At 40.7% G+C, this 23778-nt stretch overlaps 1 protein-coding gene across 8 annotated transcripts in view; it reads left to right on the plus strand.

Moving 5' to 3' along the window:
* Positions 1-22: 22 nt before the first annotated feature.
* ATE1 (arginyltransferase 1) overlaps positions 23-23778 on the plus strand; it is a 183975-nt gene continuing 160219 nt past the window's right edge. Inside the window, exons 1-7 of one of the 8 annotated variants that reach the window (XM_073354188.1) lie at positions 24-231; positions 5628-5691; positions 7589-7651; positions 8577-8680; positions 10628-10891; positions 19717-19949; positions 22823-22951. In XM_073354188.1, coding sequence (XP_073210289.1) covers positions 60-231; positions 5628-5691; positions 7589-7651; positions 8577-8680; positions 10628-10891; positions 19717-19949; positions 22823-22951 — 1029 coding nt within the window. In that variant the 5' untranslated portion in view covers positions 24-59. Of the gene's footprint in view, positions 232-260; positions 889-5627; positions 5692-7588; positions 7652-8576; positions 8681-10627; positions 10892-19716; positions 19950-22822; positions 22952-23778 lie in introns of those variants that run through there. The other 7 variants (XM_073354194.1, XM_073354189.1, XM_073354191.1 and 4 more) reach the window with 7 other exon arrangements.

A 23778-nucleotide genomic window follows, 5' to 3' on the forward strand; every position in this document is an offset into this window, starting at 1 on the left:
ACGAAAAGGGTAAACCGGCTGCGTCCCGGCTGAGGGCTTGTCGAATAAGGCCCGTGCACATGGCGGAGCAGCTGCGACCTTCCCCCGGTGGAGGGGCGCTGCAGGGCGCAGTCCGTGGCCGGGTGCGAGGCCCCCCGTGCACGATGCACTGTACCGTAGTGGAGTACAGAGGCTGGAAGGAGGGTTACCAGTGTGGCTATTGCGCCTCTGTCCAAGGGAAAGTCTCCACTGGTAAGTAGGTATAAAGGGCTGGGCTGGAAACAAGCCCTGTAACACCGGCTCTCGCAAAGGCCGAGCAAGCAGCCCGGATCTTCAAGCACTGGCTGCCCGGGAGCCGGACGCAGCCCTCTCTGCCTGCTGCTACCTGTGGCGGAGTACACAAATGTCTGGGCAGAGGTCCAGCTTGCTCAACCAAGGCTGGGCCCCCCGCCACCACCGGTCCGGGCCGGAGCTCTGAAATACCGCTGGGAAACTGGGACTCCCTCAGCGGCTCTTGCCCTTGGTAAAGATGGCGGAGCTTGCGACCTTCTCGTCGAGGAAGCTCCCGTGCCCTTAGTGAAGAGGACGGACCCGCCCCTCTGTTTCTCCTGGAAAACGCGTGGGCTGCCGTTAGTAAAGATGGCGGAGTTTATGACTGTGTTCCTCCCTGTGAGGACGCAAGCTCGCCAGGCTTGCCCATAACCAAAATGGCGACGGCGGTTGCTTCCGGGCTCCCCGGGGTCGCGAGTAGGGTTTCAGGCACGGCGCTGCCCTGAGCTGGTGGGTCAGTACGGACCGTGGGGAAGATGGCGGGGGTCGACCGTTCCTCGAGCATCGTTGAGTACTTCGGGGGAGAGGCCGGCTACCGCTGCGGCTACTGCAAGAACGTGACTGGCAACCTCTCCCATGGTGCGGGCCGGGACCCCCCCGGGGCTGGGGCGGGGGAGGTGGCGGAGCAGTTGGACCTGTTAAAGGGGACTGAGGGAGTAGTTGGGCGGGGGGGGGGCCGACCCGGAGGATAGCCTGTGGGGTGGGAGAGGCCGGTGGGAGGGGCTGGCTGGGGAGGGACTGATGCGGGCAGTTTAGGTGAGGGGACTGGTTTGATTCAGGCTGCAGGACAGGGAGAGTTGGCCAGTGTGAGGGGGCCGAGGGCGAAGAAGAGACATCGGGACGAGGGGGAGAGGGACTTGGGAGCATGGGTGCTTCTTTGTTTATATGGGGCTGAGGGAAGTGTGGGGACCGGGCACGTTCATAGGCTGGCTGGTGGAAGGGGTAGTTCTGAGGGTTAAGATCCAGTAGCAACCTGTTCACATTAAAATGCCCTGGCAAAACTGCCCATTCTTCCCTTAAGCCTTTCTGTGAGCCCTGCCTTTCCCCCCAATTTCTATCAAGCCTGCATCTGTGTAGAGTTTACAGGTGTGCCAGTCAATCCCAGAAGTTTTAAAAAGCTCTCCTGAAAGTAGGCTATGCCACTTTTGGCTGTGAGAAATGTAGCATTTGTGGACTGAGGGAAGTCGGCATTCAGATCGATAGTCAGGAGAGGTATGGGGTGTGTCTGACCTTGCTGCTGACTTGCAACGTGACCTTGGCAAGTCACTTAAAGCCAAACTTTCAAAACTGGCCTCTAATGTAAGTGCTTCCGGTTTTGGATTCCTAGCTTCAAGGAACCTAGATCTTGACATTCGAGGTGCTTAGAACCCACAACTCTTAACTGAACTCAGTGGGAGCTGTAATCACTGAAAAGTTAGGTACATAGGTTTGAAAATGTGTCCCCTAATCTGTGTGGGCCTCAATTTGTGAAAGACTTTCAGCTCTAAAAAGGAAACATTTAAATATTGTTTGTACACCATTAATAGATGGGTATTCCATTATCATAATTTTAATGATTTGTCTAGATGTAATTTTTTCAAGAATAAGTAGTTATTCAGTTTTCAGAGTAGCAGCCGTGTTAGTCTGTATTCACAAAAAGAAAAGGAGTACTTGTGGCACCTTAGAGACTAACCAGTTTATTTGAGCATAAGCTTTCGTGAGCAGCTCACGAAAGCTTATGCTCAAATAAACTGGTTAGTCTCTAAGGTGCCACAAGTACTCCTTTTCTTTTAGCTATTCAGTGCTTGGCAGTGTGAAACTGACAAGAATCATGTGAATTTCAGGCAGCAGCTGCCAAGGCTTACAGGGTCTGTTATTGGGGGGGCTGCCCCACCATGTGGATTACCCATTGCTGGATGCACAACAGGGCTTCTGTGGGAGTTGCTGAGCCAGCCAGCCAGCTTGGGAGTCTAGAAGCTCAGGTATCACTAGCCCAAGACAGTCAAAGCTGCAGGGCTGCCATGGAGTCGCGAACCCTGGATGCCCATGTCAGGATATCCAGACCACCGGCTGCAAAGCCAGGAAGCTGGAAGCCCTCAGGGTTTGTCTGTGCTGCAGTTGGGAGTGAATATCGAAGCCTGGGTAGACAGACTTGCACTAGTGGGACCTGAGCTATTGAGCTAAAGATAGCAATGTGGACATTATGGCTTAGGCTCTCAAGCCCACCCCACCCTGTGGCCTGTGACCCTGAGCTGGAACATCCACGTATCTATTTTAGCATGGTGGCTTGAGCTAGGCATACCCTGAGAGTCCCATCTTGAGCTGGTGTGACCGGTTCGGTCACAGAGACCCCCTTGGGACTGTCACCTGATGTGTTGAATTTGCCTCTGACCCCATTTTCCCTGCCACCTTGGGACTCCAGAACCCTTGCCTCTGAGCCAGACATGCTGGTCAGCTGCAAACACAGACCCACATCTGGTACACACCCCCAAAGCAGCAGACTTCAACCAAAAACTGCTCAGCAGGTCACCTATCTCCAGCACCCAGACACCCAGTTCCCCATGGGATCTAAACCCCAAATAAATCTGTTTTACTCTGTACAAAGCTTATACAGGGTAAACTCGTAAATTGTCCACCCTCTAGCACTGATAGCTGTGCATATCTCTCTGTTTTGCTCCCCCAGGTATTAATCACATACTCTGGGTTAATTAATAAACAAAAGTGATTTTATTAAGTGTAAAAAGTAGGATTTAAGTGGTTCCAAGTAATAACAGACAGAATGAAGTAAAATATCAAGCAAAATAAAACAAATTACACAAGTCTAAGCCTAATACATTAAGAAACTGAATACAGTTAAATCTCACTGTTACACATGTTCCAGTAAGCTTCTTTCACAAATTAGACTTTTTCTTAGTCTCGGCCCAATCCTTTCCCTGGTACAGTTCTTGTTAGTTCCAGCTCAGGTGGTAACTAGGGGATTTCTCACAACTGGCAGCCGCATTTGTTCTGTTCCACCCCCTATTATAGCTTTAGCACAAGGTGGGAATCCTTTGTGTGTCTCTCTGGGTTCCCAGCCCTCCTCCTAAATGGAAAAGCACCAGGTTAAAGATGGATTCCAGTATCATGGGACATGTTCACGTGTCTTGTGAGCCCCCCCTCCATTGTTCCAGGATTGGCCGCATGTATGTAGTGGAGGCTTGCAGGTAAACAGAGCCATCTACAGTTAATTGTCCTAGTCAGTGAGAGCCATCAAGATTCTAAACCACCATTAATGGCCCACACTTTGAATAATTACAATAGGACCTAAGAGTTATACTTCATATTTCTAGCTTCAGATACAAGAATGATACATTCATACAAATAGGATGAACACACTCTGTAGATTATAAGCTTTGTAATGATACCTTACAAGAGACCTTTTGCATTAATCATATTCCAGTTACATTATATTCACACTTATAAACATCTTATAAAACATGAAGTGCAAACGTCATGCTAGTGGGGCCTGAGGTATTGAGCTAAAGATAGCAATGTGGACATTTATGGCTCAGGCTCTCAAGCCCATCCAACCCCTAGGCCTGTGACCGTGAGCTGGAACATTCACATAGCTATTTTAGCATGGTGACTTGAGCTCAATATACCCTGAGAGTCCTGTCTTGAGCTAGTTCTTAGCTCTGTGTTTCCCAACCCTGGCTGCAGTCCACACAATGGGGCTGCCACAGATCCTAGAAGCCTAGGCTCCTCAGCGGCACACCAGGAAAATAGGCAGGCTTCTGATAGAGTTTGTCAAACCTGAGACATTTCCGTGAAATATTTCAGGTTCAACAAATTTGCATTTTCCTTTGAAACTGGCTGGAAAAAGAAAAGGAGTACTTGTGGCACCTTAGAGACTAACCAATTTGTTTGAGCATGAGCTTTCGTGAGCTACAGCTCGCTTCATTGTAGCTCACGAAAGCTCATGCTCAAATAAATTGGTTAGTCTCTAAGGTGCCACAAGTACTCCTTTTCTTTTTGCGAATACAGACTAACACGGCTGTTACTCTGAAATTTGGCTGGAAAGTTCCTGACCGGCTGTAATGCTTCAGAACCAGAATTCCAAGGTTCAGTCCCCACCCAAGAACACAGCATTATATTCACACAAGTAGTTCTTCTGTTTTCAGCTGGAGTACTCTTGTGAGTAAGGATTTGTCTACACGGGAAAGTTATACAAGTGAAGTTGTGAATTTAAACTGATACACATGTGTGGACACTCTTGTTTTGGAATAAGAGTGGCTTTTTTTGGTTTAGCTTATGCTGCTTTGGAAGGAGTTTAAGATAAACCAAAAAAAAAACCCAAAACAAAAAACCCCCACCACCTTTATTCTGGAATTATACTGGTATAACTGGTTAAGCTTTCCTGTGTAGACATACTTTAAAGATCTGCAAGGTTAGGCCCTATTCTGGTAGCTGTCTGTGATCATATTCTGTGCACTTGTCCTAACCACCCGTACAGTTCAGGCCATTTTATGGTCTGTCTTGCTTCTCTTGGCTTGAGGACTGCTCTGTTTCTTGAGTTCAGAGTCCCATTGTCAGGTAATATGGTATTAAGTCTTTTCATGTTGGGAATATGGAATCGTGTATTAAAGTCTTTATCAGAACCACAACTGTGGTAGATACCGCAGTAAATGATAGCATAGTAGGCACAGAAAGAAGCTTAGATAATCCCTCTCATTACTTGTGCCCTTTCATCTGCATTTTGTTTTGCCATTTCTTCTGGTGTTAAGGGTCTGAAACTCCTGGTTTAAATCTGCATCAGGAGGCCTTCCAAATATATCCTGAGCTACTCATATCTAAGAAGTGAGGTATTTTGCTCCTAGCCTTGAATGGCATCACCTTAAAATTGGGGAACTATATGTGATTGCCTCTTTCAGACATGTCAGTAGGGAATTTGGGAAACTAATAAATATAATCAGATTATAAAGTCGGTTCTACCTTTTGTATGGATGTTTGAATAAAATGACAAAACACATAAGTATTTTAATACACTTAAACATAGTAAATATTTGACACTAAAATGTTCTAAATTTTAAATTAATTGGATGATTGACTTTCAGTTTTACTTCAATCTTGTTTTACATTGCCTGTTTTTAAATTCTCTTAACAAATTTCCCATTAAGTTTTTTGTCTCTTTATTCATTGAAGTGTTTAATATGAAGTTTATAAATATAAGAAACTGGTCCCCCAAAAATTGTTAGAAGAAATCCCAAATTAATCTTTTAGATTTACAGTAAGCTTTCAGTAGAAATTGCTTAAATTCTAATGTTTTAAAGATAACTGTGACAGTGACCTGTTTGTTACAGGCATGTGGGCTCATTCGATGACTGTTCAAGATTACCAGGATCTTATAGACAGAGGATGGCGAAGGTAAATTAAGAAAAACAATCTTTAAAGGGATGCTGTCATTTTAAGCTTGGTCCAAAATTTAAATTTTGTTTAAGGAAGAAAAAGCTTTCATAATACTTAAGATCAGTAGACTATTTTACTAATTAGATAGAAAAGTGAAAACATCTGTATTTAAACAAATACACACATCGCAGCACTGAGGAACTGAAAATGATTTTCCTTGTCCTAGCTGATATAAATGCAATGTGCAAAAGTATAAATAATGGCAGATGAATTGGATTTTCAAAACTTTCACCAACATAAGTGAATATGTATTTATTTATAATATATTGTTCTTAAATTGTGTTAGTTTGAATTATCCTTAATAATTAGGGATTTGGGGTACAGGAGGGGGCTCTGGATTTGTGGCGGGGGCTCAGGGCTGGGGCAGGGGATTGGGGTGCGGACTTACCTCAGACGGCTACTGGTCAGCGGCGCAGCACAGGTGCTAAGGCAGGCTTCCTGCCTGTCTTGGCACCGTGGACCATGCTGTGCCCCGGAAGCAGCCAGCCGCAGGTCTGGCTCCTAAGCAGAGGCGTGCAAGTGGCTCTGCATGGCTCTTGCCCACAGGCACTGCCCTCTCCAGCTCCTGGCCAATGGGAGTGTGGAGCCAGTGCTCAGAGCGGGGGCAGTGCTCAGAGCCCCGCGGCCCCCCACCTCTGAGCTGGACTTGCTGCTGGCCGCTTCCGGGGTGCAGCATGATGTCAGAACAGGTCGGGGCTAGCCTGTGTTAGTCAGACAGCACCACCGACGGGACTTCTAATGGCCCGGTCGGTGGTGCTGACCAGAGCCACCGTGACCCAGTTCCTTATATTCCATGACCCACAGTTTGAAAACCACTGTTCTAGGATTCCTACCAAGGTGCTATCCTCCATTTTTGGAGATGCCATCTTTTTTATCGAATGTTGACTAGTGGGCACGGGGTAATAAATTGGAAGCTGAATTTCTGTATTTGAGGAAGAAATTGTTTTTTCATCTCTCTCTAACCCCTAACCCAGCGTCTTTTGGTTGCTCCAAGGAGGATTGCTACTTTACCTTTTCCTTAGCTTCTGTTTTTTTGGCTTTCCTACTCTGTGGATACCAATACTTGCCTCCACAATTGCTCATAGTTTTTCCAAGGAGCAGTAGCAGAAGTATGTAATTGCCATGATCCTGATTCTTGTCAGTTTCATCGCTGTCCAGGTCTCTACAGCAGTCATGAAATTGACCATTCTAATTTGTGAAGTCATTCCAACTTGACTTGGTTGTGGCTTGCAAAAGCTATGAGCAAACAGATGACGCTTGGAGGTATATGTCTGGAGACTCAGAAAAACTGTCCTGTATCAGGAAAAATATCTGCCATTATGAGGGGTAGGCATGTAACTTAAAAGAAAAAAATCTCACATTGTGTGGAAATTGTTAGCTTAGGCCCCTCCACGCTCCAGGATAAACTTCCATGGTAATAGGCAAGTAGATTTTTCAAGCCCTATTCTGCTTCTAATTACAGAGAATTGGAGATCACTATAAAAGGTGTCTTAACTAGAATATAAATTAACACTCAGGTAGGAAGGTATTGAAAAGTTAGATAGGAGATGGGGCTACATGACCAAGATAAGAGTCTTTCATAGTTGCGTTTCCATGCCTCAGTTGGCATTTTTGAAAGGCCTAAATATGACTGGATAAAATTTGAATGTGGAAGCAGGTAGCAGGTTGGTGAAAATGCTAAAGAACTTGCTATTTCAGTTTTGTTACTCTAGTCAGTACGGGATTTTCATATTACTTGAAGGAACAGTTTCATGTGTTTTTAGAACAATTTAGAAACTTCTGTGAATTAATTTTGTATTGTACTTATAACAGACATTGTTACAAGTTTAATGAAGTATTTTATTATAATTTTTAGAAGTGGGAAGTATGTCTACAAGCCCATTATGAATCAGACATGTTGTCCTCAGTATACAATAAGGTAAGAGCTTATTGCATGTGAATAGTGCCTTTAAAGCTGTGTTGCATATAAAAGGAATAATTTAAAATATGATAGTAGTGTGAAAAATCGTAACATTTAAGGAAGGCCACATGTTCAAAAATAACTTGGCTTGACCATTTCCAGTTGAGATCGTGGTCATACAAACATGGTCTTCCAGGATGTATTAGTTCCTCCTGGTTAAAATAATTAGTTGGATGGTAAACCTACTTTTTAATGGTATTGCGTTCTTTGAATGTTACATAAGACATAAGTGGGTTCATGCAAACTATGACAGGCTTCATCATCCTGCACCATCCCATCATGAATGCATCCTGGCCTATCACATTTAGATTGCCAGCTTAGAGCAGCAGTTATGTGAAGGCGTACATGAAATGAGCTGGTGGTTGCAGGCTGGCTCTTAATGGATGTGTCTGCGTCCTACAGGCACTCTCTTTCATATTCTCAAAAGGGAATACTATGGACTTAATAGTCATGGAGAATGAACTACCTTTACTTCCAGGTAATGGTGGTGGGTAGTATCAAGGAAGCTTGGATTGCTGCCACCAGTGCTGTAACTGTTCTTTGGGTAACTGGATGACTCCCAATAAGTTCTTTTCTCAAGCAATAAAACTCTTTATATTTTTTAATGAGAATGTACTCCTTTATCCATATACAGTTGCAAGAGTGCATATAAAGGTGCATATTGCAAAGGCATCCATGAGGTCAGAATCTTGAAAATAATCCTTTTAATAAAGTAGTTGAGCAGGTGGTTACAAGGGAATTTAAATAGAAAAGAAATGAGTTAAAGAAAAATAAATAGTTGTATGCAATATTGTATTATAACTTTCTATAGTTCTTTGTTTTCTTTGAACTATATTTCTTGTAAAAAAGAGAATATTTAAAAATATTTGATTTCCTGTTTTAGATGTCGACCTTTACATTTTCAACCTTCCAAATCTCACAAGAAAGTTCTGAAGAAAATGTTGAAATTTCTCGCTAAAGGGGATTCTCCCAAAGTGGCTGGTGATGGTAAGAAATTCTTGGTCACTGAAGAAGTGTGAGGATTATTCCCATGGAAGAGTTAATGTAGCCTGCTATGTTTTTAGAAATGGTTCAGGCCCTGAAAGGGGCTTTGATGGAGGGTGGGGTGGGTAAGAAAGTACTCTCATTTAACAAAAAAACCCAAACAAACTAAAAACAAGATCGAATTTAGCCTCGGTGTTTATTGGTTGGATTCTAAATACCGTATCTTTACAACCTGCCCTGAGAAGGGGGAACCATGTGGCTACATTGCCCCAGGAGCAGACTAGGAATGAATTGTGACGGTTCCTCGTGTGCTACTTCCTTTTCTGCGGAGGAGTAAGTTTAACTTTTTTTTCATATAGCAGCTTGCTTCCCCCACCATGTACCTGGCACTTTCTAGCTAGGGGAGTATCAGGCAAGCGGCTTTGTCTCACCCTTGCAACTGAAGCTACAATCTGAACAGGATCAAGGGAAGGGCCTTTATTCCCATATGTGATTACAAGAGCCCCTACTCAAGAAAGCTCTGAGAAATTTACAGAAAAACAAAACTGGCAATTTTTTTGGTGAGCCTTTCAGTTATTTTGTGCTTCCTCCATTGGTCACAGCAGGTTATTAGATTATAACTTGAGTATTTTGTTTGAAGTGAGATTAGTTGTGATTTTCATTTTAGGAAAGCAAACAGCTGTTATCATGGATGTGTGGCACAAAGAAGACATTTGATTTGATTTTTCAGGCTTTTAAGAGGGTAGTGCAAATAAACAAAAGCAGTGTATCTTTTTATGTTGAAAAAAACTTGTTAAATTGGGAAAGTGCAACACTATTTTGGATGTTGCCATGAGCGAAGTATGAGCTATAATTTATACAGTGAAATTCACTCAAACAATTGTTTCCATGCCGCTTAAGCCTGTAGTGGGCTAGGCAGATGGCAATTGTAAAGGTGGAGTCTCTATGGCAGCACTGCACAAGGTATTGTGGTATTGGACTGGAGAGTAGTTTTGGTGTTTGTCAGTGTACATGAAGCACAAGGATATGAATCCCATTGTTACAGCACACCTCACGTGAGTTAATGCAGCCTCTATTCCCATCAATAAGATAGAATAGTAGTCAGAGTTATAAGTAGTTTCAGGCCTAATCTGCTCCTGAATCTGAGTTCCCCTGGATGCTGTGTGCATAGGCCTCCAGCTCCTTTGGAAGCTGACTGACTATACTGGGTGGAGAGGAGAAACGTGATTGTAAAACTGATCCTAAAAAGTGAGGAAAAATAGACTTTTCTTGAATATTTTTATAATAATCTTAATTGTTACTGATAACTAAGGTGCTACTTGCAATATTGAGGAAATTGTGGATTCTGCAGTATTAGGCTTCCAGTGCAGTTTTGACAGTGGGAGCCCTGACGTGTGTGGGACTGACGCTGGGAGTCCAGGCAACCCTGGGCCCTCACTCTCAGCCCCGGTGGCTGACAGCGGGAGCCTCCCGCTCTCAGCCTCAGGCAGCTGACAGCAGAAAATCGTAGAAAAGTGATAATGGACTTTATTTAGGTCCGTTATTACTTTTCTGCAATTTTCCATGGCTTGTCTGCAACTCGGCTGCAATTTTTTGACAGTCATCCCACAATTCAAGTAGGGCTTTACCTGTGACATTAAAAGGTTAAAAAAAAAAATTTGGAAGTGATTTTTAAGTGGACTGTCTCTTCAAGCGTTGGATAAAAATCCAGTGATACGTTTATACAAGCCAAAGACAATTACACCCACTGCCGTCCTTCTTTTTTAAACGATACTGTTTCCTATCTTGATACTCTAACATTGCTTGTGTCAAGATCATAACTATCTGCATTCTTGCTAGCTGTTGTAGTTTCTAAATGATTTGGATGCAAATGAATCTTAATATAATAACCCTGGTGTGGTCTGAATCTGGATTGCCTGTCTTGCATTGACAGTTTGTCATCTATCTTAGTTACAGAAGAACCTATGGATTCCCACAGAGAGGATGCTGTTGCTTGCAGTTTTGTATTAAAAAATGAATCTGACATCAGTCAATCTGAACTGAAACCTCTGAATGTGGAGGAGACGGAGAGGGTTGAGACTGAAGATAACGCAGAGGAGGAACTGAAAAAAGAAGTGGAGTCAGAGCCTCCCCAGACGTGTGCAGATAAAGACAGTGCAGGATCTAGTGAGAGATCGGATTCAGCTAAACTTGTTCATGCAACACCCAAGCCAGGTAGCCAAAGTTTCTTTATTTGCCTCTCCCCCCATTATTTTTCCCTTCAGATTGTTTTGTTAGAGTGTTATACCTTGGCTGGTAAACCTAGGGCTGTTCCTCTTTCTTTCATATGCCCTCAGTTGCCCAGGAAACTACAGTCTGTAAATCAAGATATGGTGCATATTGCATGACTTTTTAATGCTCCCAATATTTTGCCCAGTTCATTTTGTTCAGTTCACTGGAGCCATCCAGCAGGTGCACCTCTACCCCGATATAACATGGTCTTTGGGAGACACAAAATCTCACCACGTTATGTCGAGCTTGCTGTGACCCCCCCGTTCCTTGTTCCCTGACCACCCCCTCCAGAGACCCCCCCCGTCCCTAATTGCCTCCAGGACCTCACACCCTACCCAACCCCCCTGCTCCCTGTCCCCTGACTGCTCCGACCCCTATCCATACCCCCTGTCCCCTGACAGGCACTCACCGGCAGTGGCAGGAAGTGGCGCAACATGGCCCCAACCCGCTCCACTCCGCCACCTCCCAGCCACGGCACTCCGCTTCCCGCCACCGGTGAGTGTGGGGAGGGTGGGGAAAGGATGCCCCCACCTGCGGCGGGAAGCGGAGTGCTGCAGCTGGGAGCTGACGGAGTGGAGCGGGTTGGGGCCGGGCTTCCGCCACCTCCGGTGAGTGCAGGGGGGATCCCTTCCCCCAAGCCCTCTCCCTCCAGCGACACGGCTGGGGCCAGGGCGAGGGAAGTGGAGCGGGCTGCTCCTGGCCCCCCGCTAATCCCCTGGGCCATTCTGGGACTGTGGAGCCCACAAAAGTGCCCCCCCCCCAGCTCCTGCCTCCCAGACCTGGCGGGGGGGAGCCCCTGACCGCCCCGGAGACCCTCTGCCCCTTATCCAACCCCTTGGCCCCAGCCTGGCACCCTTAACACGCTGCTCAGAGCAACGTGTCGGAGCTTTACTGCATTGTATGCGAGCCCGCGTTATGTTGGGGTAGAGGTGTATTTATGTCCATGGTTGCTAGTTTCTATGGCTGCCAGTTCATGGAAGCTTTGAGCGTCATCTAGGCTCTCCAGCCAAATAGGCAATTGATAAATCTCACCTCATAAGCAGCAATAGAAAACCAATTTGGTGTCTAAAAAAGTGGACTTAGTTACTTCCATTCATGAAAACTAGTTAGCTAAGGGTTATCTTCCTTTAGGTGGCATGTTTAGTTATCCTGTAAATTATTTTCTCTGTTATAGTTGCCTGTCTTATTTGTGCACATTTATAAATTATCTTCTTCTTTTTAGGAGCTATGTTTCTTACACAGAAAAAAAACATCAGTTGCATATGTTCAATGGCCTAGGGTTGTACTTGCTATTTTCTGTTCCAAGGACAAGTTGGACTGTACTTTGCTGCAGAAGCAGAATGCTAGTGTTTTTGCACTCCAGAGAAGGATAGCTTTGCCTTGGCCATGAGCCCATGGAAAGACCCTCTATGGAAGTGCCCCTTGGCCTGTTTCATGTGTTTAGGATGTAGCCTTATTTTTCTTTGAGAGACTTAAATATTTTAAAAACCCCCACCCTGCTTGATAGTAAAATGTGAGATAGTGAAAATGTATTTTTTTAATTGTATGTGTAGTAGTTCCATTTTTCTTTTATACAGCAAAAATAGACGTTTTCTAGTTCATTACACTTCCAAAGACTCATGCATTTGTGCAATGCTGGGGGTTTTGTGTATCAAACACTGCACGGGAATTTTTGCTTATTTTACTTATTCTGTAGGACAATGACCTGTCTATGTAATGAGGTTTTTATTTCTATATAAACAAATTTATAATGGAAAAGGTCAACTTTTTCCAAGGCAAAAACTAAACGTCTCTCAATCTGGAAAGTTTTAAACTAGAAGTAACCTTTAACACTAACTCCAAAGAGTTTTTCTTTGGAATTAAGAAGCAGAATAGTGGAGATATTTTTAACATTTTTCATAACTTAGTGGTTGTTTTACATTTTTATCGCACAAGTTACAGTGCAATCTCTCAACTGCCTTCAGATTTGTTGTTTTCCAAAATATTCACCTTTAACGGCAGAAACTAAGTATGAGATGTTTATTCCTAAAAAAAACCCCCAAACAAACAAACAAAAAAAACCCCAAAGCAAAATACTACCAATTGAGCATTCTAAAGGAATAACTTGAACAGGAGTCCTTCCATTCTAAACTCTTCTGCTTATGGGAGCTGTGATATTGCTTACTGTGGCAGCGGAGCCAGGCAATTTATAGCTCATGTACTAGGTTTTCTAAGATGATCAACGCCCCCCCCCCCCCCGCAATGGATTGTCTTTATTAGAAAAAAGAGTGTGTTCTTACCCCCTGTTAGTGAGCACATTCTAACTATACTGGGTGAAACCCTTGTGAAGAAAGACAGGGCAGTTTGTAGTTTTCACATATGTTGGCAGGTAAGTATACGGACTATGGGGGACCCTAGAGGTTAGCTTTACTTGCAAACGTGTGAAAACTACAAACCACTTTCTCTTCATAAATTATTTCTTACATTAGTTAGTGTCTGGCTAACGTGAGATAAACTAAGAATACACATTTTTTTTCCTAGCAAAGGCTCACCCAGCGAGTGACAGATTTTCAACAACACAATATCCATTTAAGCACCTAAATGAAAGAGCCAGACTTCTTGTAAAAGTACACAGCAAGAGCATTGGGAAAGCTGCTTGTTGGGCACTTCCGTAAATCTGGTCCCAGATTTCTAAAGGCTTGTTAGAATATGGCGATTACATTTTTTAAAAAGTTAAATACTTTTCTACCCCCTTGTGGACATTTTTACCAAAAAACAAAACAAACAAACTGTTAAAAAGACAAAGCTTTGCCATTAACTATGTAAACTGTTTTCCTAGACCTTGAATGCAAACTAAATGGAAATTGAAAAGGAGTACTGGTGGCACCTTAGAGACTAACACATTTATTTGAGCATAAGCTTTCGTGAGCTACAGCTCACTTCATTGGTTGCATGGAAATTGACAGCAGATGGCAGCCATGAGTAAAGATTAGTATAAATTGCCTTGTTTTAAAGTCGAGGTAGAGTCCTCAATTTGTGTGAAGAATAACATTGTGTGACACTTTTTAAACAATATAGATGCAGAGAAAGTTTGAAATGTATTGTTTGTATTCATTATTTCAAAATTAAGCACATATTTTAGAAACAGAAATTTCCAGTGTTGTCCTTTTCCTTTTTGGAAGGCTTTAAATAAAATATAAAAGTGAGTTACAAACACACCCAAATCTTATTCAGTATACCTGCAATGTTTTAGATGTAGTAAGTGTTAAAGGTTACTTCTAGTTTAAAACTTTCCAGATTGAGAGATGTTTAGTTTTTGCCTTGGAAAAAAGTTGACGTTTTCCATGATAAAATTTGTTTATGTAGAAATAAAAACCTCATTACATAAACAGGTCATTGTCCTACAGAATAAGTGGTCTGTTTCTGCATATTTTCATAAGGAAAAAAGGTTTGAATATTTATATAAAAAAAAGTTAAACCAATGTATTTATTCCTTTGCTAATATATTGTTTGTGTAATTTACAGCAGAAATGTGAGATTAAACAGATGCTGAGGACAGGCTAGATGCTCAAAAAACTCTTCAAGAGTATCATGAAAATTTTAAACTCTTCTGCTGATTTCTTCTAGGACCTTGGGCAAGTCACAATCTTTGTGGTTTCCCAATCTGTCAAATGGGTATAATGATGCTTACTTATCTTTGTCGAGTGCTTTGAGATCTCTAGATGAAAAGTATTATTCTCCTAAACAAAAATGTTAGTTAACTGAACAATAAGGATGATCACTTACATTCTTTTCATTGCATTGGCCGGAATTGCAGAGGAAGAGAGCAGGAGTGGTGTTGGGGTGTAGCAGTTACAACCTCCTGCTTATTGGCCAGTCGTGCCTCTTCCCAAGGTCCTTGGGAAGTCTTCACCCTCCCACCTGTAGTGGTCACTGCTCAAGTCCATTAGACTAGAACCCTTCTGGTGAATCATGGCAGGCTTGCCACTGGAAGAAGCTACCTCAGGAATGCAGTATGGTACCTCTGCTCCTGAGGCACCCCCCCCCACCCCACCCCGGTCTGATGAAACAGGTTTGCTGGTGAAAAGACTAACTTAGGGGTGGGTGACCATGGGTAGATCACCTGCTCCTCTGTGATATCTCGTCTGTGTCTTCCTCTTGTCTCCCTCCTCCTCCCCATATCTTCCCTAGGTGCTTCCTTGTATTCTAGTAGAGCTGAGGCAACATCACCACAGATTTATTCACACATTTAAAGGTCAGAAAGGACCATTAGATTATCTAGCCTGTCCTCTTGAATAGCAGTCCATAAAATGTTACCCAGTTACCCCTGTATTGAGCTTCCCCTGAAGAGCCCTGGTTGTGCTAGAGCCTCTGCACCAGGTATCGCACCTTGGAGAGCAAAGCCTGTGTGTGTCAAGACATTAGCCCGTCCATCTCTGGTTCCGCACAGTGTTGAGTCTTGATGTACCTGATATTGGACAGGTGTAACTTTATTACCTGGTTAAGTAGCATTAGATTAGGCACCTAACTTTACTCCTCCAAGGGCTCCAGGCTCTACTCCTCTGTGGGCTCAGGACCTATTCCCTGTGGACTCAGGGCTTAATCTTTTGCAGGTTTAGAACATCTTTTACCAGTGAAAGAGCCTTACACAGTAATATCCTACTTAAGCTCTATTTATTAACAATCACCAAAACAATACACACGCTAAACCTACAATACTCACCACTCCCAATAAGGCAGATGAACTTTTCTTGATGGCCAGTCAAGAACAGGTCATCTGGGGGACTCCAGCTTGTGCATGGTGTCATTGGCAGGGTGTTGAGGGCTGCCAGCTATGATCTTGGGGCTGTCCTGGAATTGGTTTCCAAGAACTTCCTTTTGTACCACAGTTAATATAGTGCAACTTGAGTCTTGCTTAGCTTTCCCTTAACCAATCATTTTACTAAAATATTACTAAACAATTTTCTAATCAATCCTAACATATTGTAAAACAATTCTTTAACCAATCCTATATACAACTTATTTAAGGATGTTTTGTTAAACATTTTGTTTGTTTAAGTGCTCTTATGAGGAAAGCATAGGAAATAGCTGTCCTTTTTTCGAACTGGATGAAATCAATGTTAATTTTCCAACTCTTGATATTCCCCATATCTTGTGTTCTAACATTGATAGCTTTTGCATCATTGTCAATATGATACTTATAAAATGAATGATAAAATGGAAGATTACAGTTCCTTACGTTCTGAGTTCATTTTGTTGTATAAAAGCAAGCGAAATGAGACTACAGATTTTAGTCTTGGACCAAGGCCAAAATATTACTGCTGACTTGAAGGATCAGTCACTTTTGAAAGATTCAATATCTTGGCCAATGAAGCTAAGTAAAGAAAATAACAGATTTAGAAGACTGGAATATTTTCTCCAATTATCTTTTTCTAAGTCTGATGTTTTCTCCAGTATACGTAATGGGACTTTATCAAAAACCATAACAACACAACTACTACTACCACCCACAATAAAACAATAACGCGACTTAATGGAAATTTTTTGACCAGCCCTGTTTATCATTGTACCAGATCTGTAGAGCTTGGGTACAGAGTAGTGAGTTAATTCTTAAACCTTTAGGTTATGGAAGTATTCAGCACCCATTATTTTTTAATGAACAAAAGGGAAAATTATAAGTTGTATTGCCTTAATTTATGTACATTCAACATTTGTTCATGAAAGACTGTTTATCTGTAGCATGTAGCTACTGGTTTTAGACTCTCTGTCAACCATGAAAATCAGCAAAATTCTAATAAGGGGTCAGGACTCAAGCATTTTTCTGGTTTTTCTTTCCAGCAGGGCCATTTCTGCAAAGGGAGACTTTCTCTTCATTTGTTTCTGTGCATCATTCCATATATATGATTTTACCAAGTGCACCCGTTGTACCTCTGGATCAGAGGAGTATGCATAAATTTAAATGATTGTGTCTCATACTAGAAATGGAAATAGGCCTGTTATAGTTTATTTAAACTCAGACATTTAGTTCAGCTTCATGCGAGATAGGAAAGTGACATATCTGAATGTTTAGAAAAGGTGTCATTGGGAAAGAAAGCCACAGAATTTGAAGGTGAACAGGAATTCAGTGAGTCTAGTCATAAATTAGCTGCTTTAAACAATGATTAATATAGCAAATATTGATTTTTAAGTACTGAAATACTTTAATACCTTTTTAGTGAAAAGCAGGAGAAAAATTACATTACCCCATCTCAGTAAATATCAGGAGAGTTTTAATTATTATAAGCAATGTGTTGGTGCGTTTCCTGCAGCATGATGGGTCCAGTGAAATCTAAGAATACACTCTTTGAATTAATAACCGTGACTTGCATGAATACATGTGATGTTCTGCATTCTATCAAAGGTCTAAAAATGAATATGCTTTCTTAAAGGCGTAATTAATAGGTGTGAGATTTTTCCATTTTAACTATTTGACATCGGTACTCCAATATGAGTCTTACTTCAAGTGTTTTTACAGGCACAAAGCCTGTGTATGGTTGGAAAATTTTAAAAGTTTTGATTATTTTTTAAAAGAAAAGCTCACTGTTTGTAAAGCATATAGTATTAGACGTTTCTTCGGTAAGTAAAAAAAAACCCTGAATTTAAATATAATATGTCTAAAAATACAGTAAGTGAGATTTTTACAACAAAGCCAAGAATATATTAACTTGTTTTAAAGCAGTATAATATATATTACAGCTGATGTGCTATTTTCATTTGCTAAATAAGAAAATAATTTTAATAAAATGGAAGGGGGAGTGGCTGGTGGTTTTTTCAGATCTTGTAAATTACATAAATACTAGAATACCAAAATGCTGTATTTTCTAGAGAGACCTGTTGTAAAATATTGTACCAAGTGTCTTCTATACAGTATACTGTTTCTAATGTGACTTAAATAAGATAAGACTGATATTTGGAATATTTATTTGCTTCTGAAATAAATGGAAATGCTAGAAATGGAAATATGAGAAAATACTGTGAAATTATACATACTGTTGTACAGTTCTTGTTTTCATAATTTAGAGTTATAGAAATATATTCAGACAGTAACATTTTGAAGAACATTGAAGTCTCATTCTCAAAGTGATTAGGGCACTTAAGAGCTTTGTAAGTCCCATTGAAAGTCATTTTTAAGTCAGCCACTTCTGAAAATGAGAATTAAACTCCAAAGTCAGTTATGCACTTCTGAAAATTTTACTCAGTATTAGTGATCAGTTTGTAATAGTGAAGCACCATATAGTCTTTTCTCACTTGTGTTAAATTATATATGGTCCGATAATCTTTAAGCTATCACTAATGACTCTTTCCCATACATGTTCCTCTTATACATTTGTCTTCTTTAAAAAAAAAAAAAAATATTTCAGAACCAACCATAAGAAGTAACCAATAAGAGCCGACATAAAAATATGCACATTCAAAATACTGATGATGATGGGGTGGCAATATAGTTATTTAAACCTTTTTAAAAGTAGGAAAGCTAGGTCGTATTTCAGACTACACACTTATCTGGCCTTTAATTCTTCTCTGCTCTGCATATTAGAGCTATTGGCAATGACTATATATATGTAGCAAAGGGTTTTCAGGCTGTGTGAAATAAATCCATTCTACTTTGCGTCCTGTGCATGATTCTGTCAGGTTGCCCTCTGCGTTGCTAATGCAATATATCAATTCGCTGTTGGTGGTGACAGGTCCTTCCAGTGCCTCAAGGTGATCCTTTTAATTGCTTGGATATAGGACTGCTTTACACAATGCAACTAAATAGGAGCTGGCCTTTGTTTGTGGATAGATGTGGTAGTGATTTAAGCACAGTGTGTGTCGGGAATTGGGAGGTCTTGATTTGTATCCTTGACTCTGAAACTGACTTAAGGTCTAGGCCAAGACCTTTAACTATTTACCTCAGTTTCTCCATCTCGAAACAGGGAATGATATTTGCATCATGGGGCTATTGTCGGGGCCTTGTTTATTTTGCACTTCTTCCACCACTAAATCCATCATTTATAATTTTGCTACAGAATTTAAGCTTTCATTTAAAATAAATAGGGTATTTTAGTCCTTGTGGTTGTGAATGTAAGCATAAAAATGTGAATGAATGAGTATAACTAGATTATCCTCCTAAGTCTGTAGAAAGCATGAAACAGTAGCTCTGCCCATTTGTCTCAGTGGAGCATTAATTCTGAAACCAACTGTTTTATTGGCTGAGCATTTTAGCTGAAACACCCACCTACTGTGTTTATCTCTGATTTCAAACTGACTTCCATGCCAAACATCCCATTTCCTACTCAGCAGCTAAAATCCTGTATAATTTATATGATACAGCTATTCATTTAGACAAAAATATGCAGCATATTGAAAACTGAGTTCAGGGTACAATGTAAAATTGAATTTAATGTCAAAATGAATGAGGGCTACCGTAATGATTGTATTTTTGTTTAATTCATTTAAAAATCTCAAATTTTAATTTAAGGGAAGCTACCATAGGATTTTTAGTTTGCCATATCAGATGCCATGAAAGGAATGATCTTGCTGCAGTTTAGGTCTGGCTTGCCTTAAGGCATGTGGGATCCTAGCTAATGGCTGCAAAATGTTTTGAACGTGGAAAAGAGTGCTGTGTAAATGCTAAATAACATCATGCTATTAAAAAAATTATATCTTTTGTAAAAGTATTTTTTGTAACCAACTCTCTTCTGTCCCACCTTTCATGTAATAGCTATATGTGATATAACCTTGTTGTTTAATTCTTTATGTCCGTCTAGGAAAAGGGGCTGATTTGAGCAAGCCGCCCTGTCGAAAAGCTAAGGCCATTCGGAAGGAAAGAAAATTGCACAAGCTTCTTCAGAACCAGACACACACACTTGAAGGCTCTCCAAGTCAAGTGGAGCCTCAGGTTTTACACTCTCAAAACTCTAAATCTAAAGCGAATCAACCTAAGTCCATTGAAGACTTCATTTTTGTCTCCTTACCTGATGATGCCGCACATCAGTTAGAGGTATTGTCAGTTACATTGCTATTGATTTATTTTTATGCACATACATAAGAGAAATCATTTCTACCGTTAGAAGCAACTTTCAAAGAAAAGACTAGTGAAAACATCTGAAGTGGAAAAGGCTCACTTTTAAAATAAAAGCACTGGAGCAATGATAAATACTATTTACATTTCCAGCGCTTAATTTGTCAGCTTTTGAAAATATATTTTGCTATAAAATATACATTATCAGGGAGATTTTCAAAAGTACCTAAATTATTTAGGACCGTGTGCTCATAAATTGCCTAGCTATTGTTTAAAAATTTCCCCTTGAAATCTTATGAATGAGAAAACAAAGGTGAGCCTTGCTTGGCCTCTAGAGGGCACTCTGACTCTTACAATCATGGGCTCTTACTGCTGAGAATCCTACATTTAACAAAATACTGTGAATCATGGTGTATAAAATCAGTTTACAAATGAAAGAATTAGAATTAGTTGAGTGTTATGGAGAGAAAAATGCAATGTAAATTTCTAAAGCATATACATATTTAACTGTCTATGATGATGAACCTAATAGGAAAATAAAACCTGTTCTTACAACTGAATTGAAAAGGCATAGTACAAAACTCTTTCCTATAAACGTATGTCTGAAATGATTTATAGCAGGTCATCAAGCTTTGCATCTATAATTTTTTTCTTAATGGCAGTCAATACATTTAGTTGTCTGTTAAATGAGTTACAAAAGAATTTAGTAATATACTGGCTACTGGCTGGCAAGTCTGAGTTTTGAGAACTTTCTAAGCTTTTTGTTTATTTTTAAATTGGACAAACGTTCCTGGAATATGAGACAGAGAATAGTTTATTGAAGACTTTCTTGCCTCTTCTATAAACTAGAGCCTGGTATTTATTGACCACCAGGGGCAGTAGTGTTCATAATATTGACTGAAGTTGAGAAATATAGTGCTTTTGTGCTAATAGGTTGAAAAGATCACCAGTGGTGGAAAATAATGGCTTGATTTGTACAGCCTAAATAATAATAATAATAAAAAAATAAAGAAAAACCCCACAGGCCTGGCTCATTCTTCCAGGTTTTCTGGTACAGTTAAGTTACAGGAGAGTAGGAGAGAACTTATGTATTAAGAAGGAAGGAGGGATAGTTGACCAGAAGATACCAGGCTTTTGGAAGGGGGCCAAGAGTTTAGGAGGATTTGCAGGAGGGAGTCAGCACAACTGTCGAAGAGTGATTCCATGAGTTTTCATGGGTCATGGTGGATTTTATAGGCAACAGCAGAACCTCCCCAGAACTGGAAATTATATTGTTTCCAAGCTGTCCTTGATATTGAATACAGCCTTAAATATGTCTGAAGATACGGGATGAAGATGAGGTTGTCTATATGATATTACTTTTTTTAATCTAGGAAGCAACCATTTTCACTATAAACTAAAATTTCCAGTTATTACTTTTCATTGGTCATGCGGATGCCTGCTGTTGTAACTCTATAGTAAATTACGATTCCTGAGGCAACTAACAGGTAGGAAATGGGAACAGAAAATGAGAAATGATTACCTAGGAAAGAGTACTGGAGAAAAGGAGCTGGGGTTATAATGGGGACCACAAACTAAATATGAGTTAACAATGTAATACTGTTGCAAAAAAAGCGAATATCATTCTGGGATGTTTTTGCAGGCATGTTTCGAAGTAAGATAAGAGAAGTAATTCTTCCACTCAGCACTGATAAGGCCTCAGCTATAGTACTGTGTCCAGTTCTGGGAACCACAGTTGGGGAAAAATGTGGACAAATTGGACAAAGTCCAGAGGAGAGCAACAAAATGAGGACAGGACAGGACAAGAAGTAATGGGCTTAAATTGCAGCAAGGGAGATTTCGGTTAGACATTAGGAAACCTTCTTAACTGTAAGGGTAGTAAGCACAGGAACAAATTACCTAGGGAGGATGTGGAATTTCCATCATTGGAAGCTTTTAAGAAAAGGTTAGGCAAACACTAATTGGGGTGGTCTAGGTCAGCGGTTCTCAGGGGGGAGGGAAGGTGGGCTGGGCTGCGAGCAGGTTTCAGGTGGTCCATCAAGCAAGGCTAGTGTTAGACTTGCTGGGGCCCAGGGTGGAAAGCTGAAGCCCGAGCAATTGCCCTGCTTGTTACCCCATAACATCAGCCCTGGCTTTTATATGTAGAAAAACAGTTGTTGTAGCACAACTGGGCTATGGGTTGGCCTCAGAAAGAAAAATGGTTGAGAACCCATGGTCTAGATAATATTTAATCCTGCTTTGGTGTAGAGAACTAGACTAGAGGACCTGTCCAGGTCCCTTCCAGTCCTACATTTTTATGATTTCTGTGATTGTATGATTCCTCTCTTCTTTTCCTTTTAATTAGGAAAAGGTCTAACTGTTCTCCTGTCATCACCACAGTAGTGAACTTCCTCCAAAATGTATAGAGTTCAGACTTCCAAGACTTAAGTGCATCTAGCATTTTTTCAGCATGATGTGAGATTGCAGTAAAAACACATTTTTAAATTATGGAGATCAGTTAGTGTCTTGCATTTCACTCATTGGCTTATTAGTTTTTTTGAACAATATTTGTATATTTCTAATATAAGGGCTTAATTACCTTAAAATTAATACTTAGAAAAACTCAAGTTTCATGCACTGAGAATAAAAGAAAACCTTCTTTATTTATCTGTTACATGGTAGAATTTTTTAGCTAACACACACCTGAAAAAAATTGAAAGGTTGAAGCCTGATTTATTAATTAGACTTTTAAGTGTGATCTGTTTTGCTGAAAGTCAGAATTTCTCTGATTGTGATATCTTTCATCAGCTTTTATTTATGTATGTAATTATGTGATATTGCAATAATGAATCTGTCTTTAACTTCTTCTGAAGGTGAGGGTAGTGAGATCATCTCCACCAAGTTGCCAGTTCAAAGCCACATTTCAGGAATCTTACCAGGTCTATAAACGTTACCAGATGGCTATTCACAAGGACCCACCTGATAAACCAACCATAAGTCAGGTCAGAAGGCCAAGTATAATTTTATGCAAAACCTCAACTTCCCCTCCATTTCATAGGTCTTGGATGGATTCTGTGAGAAACAAATGTGGACTTTATATCCATTATATACATGTAACTCTAATGGAAGCATGTAAAATCAAGGGAATAGTGAATTAAACCAAACCAACATCCTGGAAGTGCAAGCTGTTTTTTGGTATCTTACTGTAGGTGCCACAAATATTTAAACTTTATTGCAGACAAAAAAATGAAGAAATCATGGGCATGATTCAGAACATTTGGAAGAACTATACAGGAAAGCCATAGGGGAGTAGGAGAGGTGGACCATTGGAGGCACTTAGATACTAATATGAGGACCACCATATACATATTCAGCATTTCAGAGGGGTAAATCCTGAAGTAGAGTTTCATTGACTTAGATGTGAGTCTTTACATGAGGAAGGCAAGCATAATATGAACCAAAATGTGTGTGCAATAATTATCACATGCAAAAATTGCCTGTTGAGCTTTTACTGGAGTTCGTATAAAGCTCTTTGCTACTTACAGTTTAAAACAGTTTAAAAGAAAACAATACATTCTAGCTAAATTACATGTTGTCACTATTTCACACAATGAATGGACCTCATGTAATAGTTAAACTTGCCTGGTATATTATTTCTCTGTGAAGCAAAGCAAAAACTGGGGCAGGGGTGGGAGGGGAACTTAGGCAGCAAGTATTAGGGATGTGCCTCTGAAAAGAAGACTTTCAAACACACTCTGAACTATGCAGTCAAAATAAAATGTCTGTTATTTTGTTCTGTTTGTATTACCCAAGGATAAGAGGGCAGAAT

The sequence above is a fragment of the Lepidochelys kempii genome, chromosome 7 (genome assembly GCF_965140265.1).
Source record: "Lepidochelys kempii isolate rLepKem1 chromosome 7, rLepKem1.hap2, whole genome shotgun sequence".
In the NCBI taxonomy this organism is placed as follows: Eukaryota; Metazoa; Chordata; order Testudines; family Cheloniidae; genus Lepidochelys; species Lepidochelys kempii.